This window comes from Octopus sinensis, linkage group LG4, assembly GCF_006345805.1.
Source record: "Octopus sinensis linkage group LG4, ASM634580v1, whole genome shotgun sequence".
Taxonomy (NCBI): Eukaryota; Metazoa; Mollusca; class Cephalopoda; order Octopoda; family Octopodidae; genus Octopus; species Octopus sinensis.
The window spans coordinates 152,955,013-152,967,459 of record NC_043000.1 but is presented as its reverse complement, the minus strand read 5'-3'; the positions used below and the strand labels follow the sequence as shown (position 1 = coordinate 152,967,459).

Genomic DNA, 12,447 nt, shown 5'->3' with positions numbered 1-12,447 from the left:
TGCACCAGGCTCCTATCTGATCTGGCAGAGTTTCTACAGCTGGATGCCCTTCCTAATGCCAACCACACCAAGAGTATAGTGGATGCTTTTACATGCCACCGGCACAAGGGCTAGTCAGGCGGTACTGGCAACGGCCACACTCAAATGGTGTTTTTTACGTACCACCTGCACAAGAGCCAGTTCAGTAGCACTGGCAATGACCTTGCTAGAATGTTTTTTCATGTGCCAGTAAGGCGACACTGGTAACGATCACACTCGAATGGTGCTTTTTACGTGCCACCGGCATGGAAGCCAGACAGCTGCTCTGGCAACGATCACGCTTGGATGGTGCTCTTAGCGCTCCACTAGCACGGATGCCAGCCATCGAATTTGATTTCAATTTCATCGAATTTGATTTCAATTTCATCGAATTTGATTTCAATTTCATCAAATTTGATTTCGATTTCATCAAATTTGATTTCGATTTCACTTGCCTCAAAAGGACAAAAGGCAAAGTCAACCTTGGTGGAATGTGAACTCAGAATGTAAAGACGGACGAAATGCCGCTAAACATTTTACCTGGGATGTTGTATGATGATCATAATGAACAACAGTGACTCTGAACACAATCAATATTGAACAACAACAACACTGGACAACACTCAACAGCCAAAACAATATCTTTATATATAAAAGTGAGGTTGTGTGCTGTCTGTCTCCTACGATTTAGATTCCTAACTACTCCCACATTTTGCGGTGCAGTTTAACCAAAATTGGGTATCCTATAGTTGTGATTCATATCGAGCCCTTCTGGGTATTAGCGCGCGTCTACGATGAGTCTACGATTTAAAAAAAATTTACCATCAATTTTTCCCATTTTTAATGCATTTTTGGCATATATAAGGGAAATAACTCTCTAAAAATTTATTATTAAATCTCAGAACGTAAAAAGCTACAGTAACCACCCCCCCTTTGTGGTTAGCCATATTGAGTTGACCATTATACTTTACATCTCTAAAAATGCTTATATACAAACCCGAGCAACACCGGGCGATACTGCTAGTTTGTTTATAAACAATGGTACTAAACAATATTGACAAAACTGAACAGTGACTTTTGCATAACAACATTGAATAACAACAACAATACTGAACAATACTATTGTTAAGATAACGAGAATATTGTTCAATACAAACACGCAGCAATAACATCGATACTGAATAACAACAATGATAAACAACATTGAGCAACAATAGCAATACTGAGCAACAATAGCAATACTGAGCAACAATAGCAATACTGAGCAACATGACTGTACAACAACAACAATACTGAACAATAACAAAAATACTGTTCAATACTAACATACAATAACAACAATACTAAACAACGATATTGCATAACATCACTGAATACTAACAGCACTGAGCAACAATGATAGTAATAATATTAGACCGAAACAAGATTGCATACTTTCATAGTGCAGTCCACCATAATACATAGGAGGAATTTCAATATGGTCATCCTGGTTTGGTCCTTGCGATGAGTCATGATAGAGACGGTAATTCTGAGGAGGTGGTGTCTGATTAACACATAACTGTAACAAAATCAAAAGATAAAGTATGAGTGGAGGAGAAGGCAGACTGTACATAAAGAGTGGCTTTATGATGATGTAGTAAGATGATAAAACAGATGGCCTACTGAAATGCTGGGATGATTAACAGTTTTAATAGAGGGTAAAACAACTAGAGCATGTAAAAAAAGGAAAGATAAATGTAAATAATAAATTATAATGGATGACTCTAAAATGAGATGTGTATGTGTATGTTTATGTATATATGAGGATGTAGGTGGATGCTTGAATTGTAACCAAGTCGTGAGCCAAGAAATATATTCTAATACAGAATTAATCATCTTGAAGTAATATCAGCATATGCAAAATGATCTGTTACGTATATCAAGATTGGTTTGGGGTATAGAATTAAGGACTTTTACTCATATTTCCTGATCAACTATAAACTCGGTTTCCTGATATTCCAGCAAGTTTCTTTTCTGATCTACCTGAGACTGACTCCTTGATCTAATGAAAACAAGTCACCCATTTGTGTTCTCATCTTTGAAAACTTCTGCACTCTTGACTGTTTTCTTTATCATACAGACATGATTTTGCAAATTACATTATTTTCATTAGAATTTTATTTAGCGTATAACTACTATTTGTACTGTAAATTAATAACAAATACTCAAAACGCATTCTGACAGGCCCTACCAGTTGCATAGATCTGATAGCATCTTAAGCACTTGCTATAGTGGATATCAAACCAATAGACTATTTATTGTAGGGTCTGGTCAGATTAGATCAGTATCAACTTAGTGGAAGTAGTCTAGTAACAAAGTCAACGATACTGACATAAGGTCCTACTCTCTAGAGAAAAGAGTAGTGTCAGTCATTTTTATCCATCAATACTGCACAGAACTTTTCATTAGTGTTACATTACTCTTTACTCTCTTTTACTCTTTTACTTGTTTCAGTCATTTGACTGTAGCCATGCTGGAGCACTGCCTTTAGTCAAGAAAATCGACCCTGGGACTTATTCTTTGTAAGCCCAGTACTTATTCTATCGGTCTCTTTTGCCAAACCGCTAAGTGACGGGGACATAAGCACACCACCATCGATTGTCAAGCAATGCTAGGGGGACAAACACAAACACACAAACACATACACACACACATATATATATATATATATATATATATATATATATATATATATATATATATATACATACGGCAGTCTTCTTTCAGTTTCCATCTACCAAATCCACTCACAAGGCTTTGGTCGGCCCGGGGCTATAGCAGAAGACACTTTCCCAAGATGTCACGCAGTGGGACTGAACCCGGAACCATGTGGTTGATTAGCAAGCTACTTACCACACAGCCACTCCTGCGCCTACATTGACCAGGTTTTTGCCATTTTGCCACCCAAGAATAAAAAAAACAAAAAAGACAAGCCTTGTAAGCATGAGCAATTGTGGTGAGACATGAGCTATTATTTTCCCATACCCTTTCATACAAGGTGGCACAGTAGACTAATGTTTCATCACTTGAGATATTCATTTCTATTGTCTAGCTGTTGTTTTAACACATCAACAACAACAAAAAAACAACCAAAATACAACATTTAGCATGCATACAAAAATAAATACTATATCATCTAACAACAACATCACACTATGATATCATTATTTTGTATTGAGAATGGTGTTTGCCTTTTTTTTTTTTTTCTAGGGGTCTTTTTTTTTTCCTTTCAGTTACTTAAAGAAGACAAGGCAGGCAAGAGTATAGAGAATGTATGAAGACCAATATTAACGTTTTAAGTTTTTTTAAATATCAGTAATTGGTTGGAAACGAGACAGAACAGAACATTAGATGCATGATGAGATAAACATCGCTGTTACTTCAATAAGCAAACGCTAACATATTATTACTTGAGTGTGGGATACACACACACACACACACACACACATACGTACACACAACACACGAAGTGTATTTGAGTGCATCAGAGAGAGGTGGGAGAGATTCAGTTTTCCTAATTTGTGAAACATCACAAAGCAATCCATAACACTTCTTTTGCCCATAACCTAAAATTCAAGATACAAAAAGCTAAAAGAGATCATGATATGTCTTATCCATAATAATAATAATAATAATAATAATAATAATAAAAGCATAGCAGCTACTGATCATTACATGTCTATCAACAAAATAATTGTCAGAGAGAAAATGATTATGTTCTAAGGAGGAAAATGATATGCTAAATTTCTCGGTGCTTCTGTAGATCATGACTGAAGCTGCTGCTCAACTAATCAAACATAAACGTGATATGCCTGAGCATTGCAAAATAGATCATCAGGTATGTTACTATCAATGTGATCTCAGTATAATTGGAAAACTAGTAGTAGTGTTTTCTAACATTTTAAGGATTAAAAGTCAAGTTGTTGCAGCCAATGGTAAGCTTTTGGAACACTAAAAAATTCTGAATAGACTGCCTCGGGGAACATTTTGGAGAATAAAACTGTTTGCAAAATTTTTCTCAGATATATCCCCAATTATCAGAACAGCAAAGCTCTTTAACTATTTTGATAACGCCAAAATAGCAAAGGCAATCACAAGCCCTGATGATGTCAACAACCTACAGGAAAACTTTGCGTTCATTTACAAGTGGGCTGATGGAAACAACATGAAATTCAATGCAGAAAAATTACAAATACTTCATTATCAATCCTCTAATACTTTGTAGACTTGATAAACAAAGAGGATTCCAATGGCACTCAGATTTATGTGACATCTGCAACTTATAAGTAATAACATATCGTTTTGTTTTTTTGGATATATTAATAAGATAACAATTTTCAAAGAATTAGCAGAATAGATTCAGAGATAATTTAGAACAACAGAACAAGAAGCCAATTTGGTCTTCTAGAATATAATTATTCTCAGTCATATGGGTTATTGTTCCCAGCTATGGCACTTCACAATATCACCCTTACTGCTGGAGTAGAAATAATGAAATGATTTGAAAGCAGCTGCACTTCAGAGGGGTTGAAAGTATTAAGAATTTATTTCCTGCCTTAAAGAAGGGAAAATTAGCTGTAATTTATATCTGAATAATCTTACACGGAAATAATACCAACTATGCAAATTGCTAGACTGTGTACCATTGAACAGTGGTAAAAGTTCTTCACACTACATATTGGATTAGGACTAGATACTGTAATAGCTATAGAGTTTCAAAAGACCACAGCTCTGCAATTCCATCTCTCACTTCATAAAACATAGAGGATCTGCAGGGAGTAGATGCCAACAAATTCAGACAACACTTAGACATTCTACTGCATAAGATTCTGATGAATCATCATTGCAACAAGAGACATAGATGATGTCTGCAAATTCAAATTCCCTCATTCACTGACTGTAGAACAAAAGAGGATGGAGTAGCATCAAAGGTGGTGATCCAGCATGGCTACACAACCGTTTGGAACCAGTAATAGAGTATAGAGACATCTTTATATATAAAATTGAAGTTGTGTGTGTGAGACTCTGTCTCTTTCGATTCCTAACTACTCCCACATTTTGCGGTGCAGTTTAACCAAAAGCGGGTATCTTATAGTCGTCATTCATATCGAGCCCTTCTGGGTATTAGCGCGCATCTACGATGAGTCTGCGATTTTTTTAAAAAATTACCATCATTTTTCCGCATTTTTAATGATTTTTGCTCAGATTATATAAGGGAAGTAGCTCTCTAAAAATGCTTATATAGTTATTTCCCTTACAAACTCGAGCAACGCCGGGCGATACTGCTAGTTATGTATATAAATCCTCTATGCAGATTAGTCCAGAACAGTTGAGTTATGAAAGTGTTCACACATAAAATATACACCTTAGAACAAAATTTAGAGAAGTGAGATACACAGACATACAGCACAAATTTAACCTAAACAACTGTCAAGAATTAGTGTTGCACTGGGATGGAAAGCTCCTCCCAGCGCTCACAGGCATTGAAAAGGTTGAGAGACTGGCAATAATAACTTTTCAAGGCAAGGAGCAATTGTTGGGAGTCCCTGAAATTCCAACATCTTCAGGACAACAGCAAACCATGGCGGTTTACCAAGCAGTGGAGAAGTGGGGTGTAACTGATCAAATTCAGGCACTTTGTTGTGATACAATAGCAAGGAACACAGATCAAGTAAATGGTGCCTGTACAAATCTAGAAAAATTGTTCAACCATGATCTGTTGTTCAATCATGATCTTGCTATCATCACATTTTTTAGTTAGTTTTTAGGAGCTGTTTTGACTCACTGATGCATGCCATTTCTGGTCCAGACATAGTGTTTTTCAAAAGATATACAGAAACCCAAACAAAACTCAACAAGAAGGTTTACATAACTGGTAGCAATGAAGTGTCTGATGATGCCCACTCTACCATTCTTGAATTTCTTGAATACCACCTTTCTATGCAGAAGCAGCAATGAAATGATTACTGAGAACTGTTGGAGTTAACGATGATCTTTCTTGGTGGCATTCTGAAGAGTGGGATATCATTTCATACACCAGGAACTGTAAGTCATGCCAGGTAGATGTCAAAAGCAATTTACACATGCAAGATATAACTGTTTCAAGATCAATTTCAGTTATCTCCTAAGGAGAAGAACTCTTTCAGAAAAATATGTATTTTTCTTGCTCAAGTGTATGTTTGAGCCTGGTTTCTGTCATCAGAAGCAATTAAAGCACCTTATCGGGATTTCCTATTCATGTGTCAATTGATAAATTATCAGGATATTGATCCAGTAATCAGTAAGGTTGGTACAAAAAAATTTTCCAACCATCTCTGGTACTTAGCTCCTGAAATTGTGGCTTTATCCATATTTGATGACAATGTTCCAATGGAAGTGAAGGCAAATATTGCTCAAGTTATACTGGAAGTAGACACAGATGAAGAAGAGGAATAAGAAAAATATCAACTGGAGAGGTACATTCGGCACCAAAATGACTTTCCTTCCTTTACAAACATCAACTTTTCGTCTTTTGTAATGACTGGTACAAAAACTTTCTTCATGACGTTTTTCTATCAGCATTGATTTCCTCCACAAAGACCGTTCAACATGGAAGGATGAGCCTAGTGACAAAAGTGGACTTGAAAAACTTGAGAAGACAGTTGTGAATGATGTTGCAGAAAGAGGGGTCAAACTCATTCAGGATTACAATAACATTCTTACAAAAGAAGAAACTGAGAAACAATTTGTTTTACAGTAGGTAATATAGTTGTGTGCTGTCTTTCATTGTATGCCTTTGCATCCTTTAAAGATTCATAAAATTTTTTAGCTTCTATTTCTTCAGTATTTACTGTTCAGCGATCTGGTGGTTCCTTTTGAGAGGTTAAGTGTCTCATCCTCCTCATCATTTAATGTCCGTTTTCCATGTTGGCATGGGTTGGACAGTTTGACTGAAAACTCCTTCAGCTGTATGGTGGGTCTTGCTTGCGAAGACCTGCTTGCTAGGCACAGAGGTGGCTATGTCATAAGAAGTTTGCTTTAGTCTGACTGTGTGGCACCTTGGGCAAGTGTCTTCCGCTACAGTCCCGGGCTAATTAAAGCCTTACAAGCAGATTTGGTAGACAGAAACTGAAAGAAACCTGTTATGTATTTATTGTGTGTGGCTGGTGGCACGTAAAAAGCACCAACCGATCGTAGCCATTGCCAGCCTCGCCTGGCAATGGCTACGATCGGTGGTGGTGGCACGTAAAAAGCACTGACTACACTCACGGAGTGGTTGGCGTTAGGAAGGGCATCCAGCTGTAGAAACTCTGCCAGATCAGACTGGGCCTGGTGCAGCCCCTGGCTTCCCAGATCCCGGTCGAGCCGTCCAACCCGTGCTAGCGCGGAAAACGGACGTTAAACGATGATGATGATGAGATCGTTACCAAAAACTGTAAAACATACACAACTGATACTAAATCTTCTCTTATGCGAAAATAATGTTCAATATTCAGTGTCCAGAGTTCACATTATGCTTTTGATTCTATAGAAATGATTGCTGTAAATAAAAATGCATTTCTCTTATAGAAGTTGTGTGCTTTATTAAGAAAACCTAACATTTCTTAAGTTTTTCATCTTATTCCAGGAATTTTTCAAATTAACTATTTTAGTAAATTTGATTCAGAACATTTTTAAACATCTGTTGGGGTTGCCTGGATGTGCCCACATAAATTTCTCTAAGAAGAAATAAGAAAATGGTCGAGAAAGGGAACAGTATATCGCTTTTGAACAGAATTAATAGTTGCGTATACTATGTTCCAACTTAGAGGCGTTTGAGGGGGTCATCAAGCAGTTGTCTGATTAAGCTGAGATTTTGCACACCCTATTATGTTGTCTATTGGAACAGAATTAAGGGATAGGAGCAGCAACATTTTAACTTTCAGGAAATTACCTTTTGCTATGGGCCACTCTAATATATATACATGTGTGTGTGAGCATATACACATATATATATATATGTGGGTGTGTGTGTGTGTATACTCTTTTACTCTTTTATTTGTTTCAGTCATTTAACTGCGGCCATGCTGGAGCACCGCCTTTAGTCGAGCAAATTGACCCCGGGACTTATTCTATCGGTCTCTTTTGCCGAACCGCTAAGTGATGGGGACGTAAACACACCAGCATCGGTTGTCAAGCAATGCTAGGGGGACAAACACAGACACACACAAACACACATACACATATATATATATATATACATATATACGACAGGCTTCTTTCAGTTTCCGTCTACCAAATCCACTCACAAGGCATTGGTCGGCCCAGGGCTATAGCAGAAGACACTTGCTCAAGGTGCCATGCAGTGGGACTGAACCCGGAACCATGTGGTTGGTTAGCAAGCTACTTACCACACAGCCACTCCTGCGCCTATGTGTGTAAGTGTGTGTGTACACACAGACACACTCATATATTTTATATACAAATGCATGTATACTATGAGTGTTTATGCGTGCACATGCTTTTGTTTTCTTTTTCCAAGATATGAATGAACTTTGATGAACTGCAAAAGACCACATCCCTCATATTTCTTATGACCTAAATTTAAGGGACAAAATGATCAATACACGTGTGTGTGTGTGTGTGTGTGTGTGCGCACGCATATATCTGGGTTCAGTTAGAGAAATATGTATGTGTAAGTAAGTGTGCAATCGTATACACAGCCAAATATATACATATACAACTTCTTTATATGTATATAAAACATGTGAATATGTGAATATGTATGGGGGGAAGCACTCCGTCGGTTACGACGACGAGGGTTCCGGTTGATCCGATCAACGGAACAGCCTGCTCGTGAAATTAACGTGTAAGTGGCTGAGCACTCCACAGACACGTGCACCCTTAACGTAGTTCTCGGGGATATTCAGCGTGACACAGAGAGTGACAAGGCCGGCCCTTTGAAATACAGGTACAACAGAAACAGGAAGTAAGAGTGAGAGAAAGTTGTGGTGAAAGAGTACAGCAGGGATCACCACCACCTCCTGCCGGAGCCTCGTGGAGCTTTTAGGTGTTTTCGCTCAATAAACACTCACAACGCCCGGTCTGGGAATCGAAACCGCGATCCTACGACCGCGAGTCCGCTGCCCTAACCACTGGGCCATTGCACTTCCGAATACGTATATATCCTGAGGCTTGGTAATACCAAGAAATCTATAGCTTTGTCAAACCTTGAAGTAAAATTTACAACATGCCTAACATTTTCTCCTCCAGTTCCTGAAACAAATTAATCACCAGCCAGCTGTTATTCTCCTCCAATTCATTTTACTGTTGATCCTGTTACTGTTGTAATTTATAATCGTCACTGATGTTTTTACTTTTGCTGCTGTTGTTCTTGTTGTTATTGTTCATGGCTGTTTTTACAACTGTCGGGGTGGATGTAGAAGAAGGTGGAGGTGCAGTTGGCATTATAATATTAATCCTTAAATAAGATTCCCTATGTCATCACCTTCATGTTTGTTTATTATTTCAGGATTCGTTTGTTGTTACAATTTAATATTTTGTCTTCGTAATTTACTTGTAACAACTACATCAATAACAACAACGTATGACAACATCAACAACAGCATTAGACAACAATTTAGTTGGCAAAATAAATTTATATCAAACTAGCAGTATTGCCCGGCGTTGCTCGGCTTTGTAAGGGAAATAACTATATAAGCATTTTTAGAGATGTAAAGTATAATAGCCATCTCAATATGGCTAACCACCAAGGAGGGGGGGTGTTACTGTAGCTTTTTACGTTCTGAGATTTAATAAATTTTTAGAGAGTTACTTCCCTTATATATGCCAAAAATGCATTAAAAATGGGAAAAATTGATGGTAAATTTTTTTTTAAATCGTAGACGCGCGCTAATACCCAGAAGGGCTCGATATGAATCACGACTATAAGATACCTGGTTTTGGTTAAACTGCACCGCAAAATGTGGAAGTAGTTAGGAATCTAAATCGTAGGAGACAGACAGCACAGAACCTCACTTTTATATATAAAGATTTTAGACACTGATCAATAGCATGTTTCATTCGGATGTGTAGGTGAGGGGTTTAACAGCACCTGCACAACAATGGGATCCTTTAAAAGCAGAGTCCAATCTGTTGCAAATATTCAGAACAGACACCTGATTCCCTCAATGTTCAAGTTATCTATTTTTAACATCAGATGTTCATTTTGGTCATTGACCATATCAATCTCACCATTCTGATATGGTCATCACAAGGCCTAGTTCTTATGGTGTAGCAGTTTCTGTACCTGAATACCTGAATGGCTCTGAGAGCTATGCCAGAGGTGGGCAAGCTACCAGTAGGGCTTCCCATGTTGGACAGGTCAATGAGCAGAGGCCTGACTAATATGGATCACCTCTTCTCAATGGTAAAAATAGGTTTGTACAGGGCCAACAACCCTATCTAGACCTAGAAAAAAGCAAAGTTACCGAAGTATTGATGACAATTCAAAGTCAACAAGTCCTGGGGGGAAGAAAGCCTTTTCTTTAGAGAACCTTCGTCAGGATAGTGAAGCAGAGTCAAAAAAGCAGGGATCCAATTGGAGAGAAACAGGAAAGACAACCCAAAGTCAAGAACAGAGGAGAAAAGTCATTGATGGTTTATTTATGTTCCAGAAGGAGAGAAGAAATTAACTGAACTGACTGATACTGAAAAGGCCTGTACAGGCAATGGGCACTGTTCCAGCTCCCATGATGAATTTATTAACCCATCATACCCAACCAAACAAATTCTGGAAGAGACATTCCTGAGTTTTTCATGTCTCTATATCAGTGCTTTTCAAATGTTTTGCTAGAACGGAACCCCAAGGAAATATTCCACTGGCTCGAGGAACCCGTGTGCAATAATTTAATAGTCTTATGCACACATATCTGCACGGGAGAATTAAAAACCACTGCCAATTTTAGCAGTTTTGTAACTTCTTGCGGAACCCCTGGACTGTACTGGCGGAACCCTAAGGTTCCGCGGAACACTGGTTGAAAACCACTGCTCTATATCCTTGCTGTTTTGCATCACCAACTGTTATGCCTGAGTAGTTTTATTCCTCCAGCCCTACCCCCTTACACCATGTTCTCAATGAAGTGTCTTCTAGGACATATGCACATACACAGAGAACAGAGTATACATGTAAAAGAAAGAGAGAGTAACAAAACCAGAGTGGGCTGTATAATGAAAACACACACGTAAGCACGAACGCATGCACACACACACATACACACAGTAAATAATATAATTTCCCAATGGTCAAAAGTATAATCACTCTTAACTTTGTTATTCAAAAAAACATAGACATAGCTCTGTGGTTAAGAAGTTTAGCAACTACGTGGTTTTGGATGCCATCACATAGTTACATTCTGAGCATGTGCCTCCTGCTACAACTTAGCTGATGTCTTACACAAGATAAGCTCAAAGTGTATAGAAGCTCATCATAAATGTGAGTGTATCTCTGTGTTTCTTCACATTGACATGATTTAGGCAGTGAGAAGTTTTGTCTACCTCCCACATATGTCCTGCAGCTCATGAGTGAAACATCCAATGAGCAGTAGAATAGCTTAACTGAAAAACAAATAAGGCTTTCAGTCAAGGAGGGCACACAGCCATAGAATACTACCTCAGAAAGCCTCACCCAACTAATACTAGGACAGTCGATACGACGACAACAACAATGATAATGATGACAACAACGATAGTGGTGATGACAATGTGGCTTGGTTGAAGAACTGACAATCATCATCATCGTTTAACGTCCGCTTTCCATGCTAGCATGGGTTGGACGATTTGACTGAGGGCTGGCGAACCAGATGGCTGCACCAGGCTCCAATCTTGATCTGGCAGAGTTTCTACAGCTGGATGCCCTTCCTAACGCCAACCACTCTGGGAGTGTAGTGGGTGCTTTCACATGCCACTGGCATGGGGGCCAGTCAAGCGGTACTGGCAATGACTGGCAAGGCAGCGAGCTGGCAGAAACGTTAGCACACCGGGCAAAATGCTTAGTGGTATTTCGTCTGCAGTTACGTTCTGAGTTCAAATTCCGCCGAGATCGACTTTGCCTTTCATCCTTTCAGGGTCGATTAAATAAGTACCAGTTATGCGCTGGGGTCGATATAATTGACTTAATCCGTTTGTCTGTCCTTGTTTGTCCTCTCTGTGTTTAGCTCCTTGTGGGTAGAAATAGGTACTGGCAATGACCTCGCTCAAATCTTTTTACACATGCCACCGGCACAGGCACCAGTAAGGCGACACATTCTTAATAATGCTGTAAATAGAATATTTTGAACCAAAGACTATAGCAGTATTTGAAGAAGAAATGAAAATGTCCTGAGCAGTTATTGACGAAAGAGCTTCTCAATGTTTGCTCTCTGTCTATCCAAT

At 38.5% G+C, this 12,447-nt stretch overlaps 1 protein-coding gene across 1 annotated transcript in view; it reads right to left on the bottom strand.

Moving 5' to 3' along the window:
* The window catches only part of LOC115210672 (gephyrin-like), a 177,343-nt gene that overhangs the window by 72,646 nt on the left and 92,250 nt on the right, over positions 1–12,447 (bottom strand). The window contains exon 8 of the mRNA XM_029779333.2: positions 1,453–1,576. Coding sequence (XP_029635193.1) covers positions 1,453–1,576 — 124 coding nt within the window. The remainder of the gene's footprint in view (positions 1–1,452; positions 1,577–12,447) is intronic.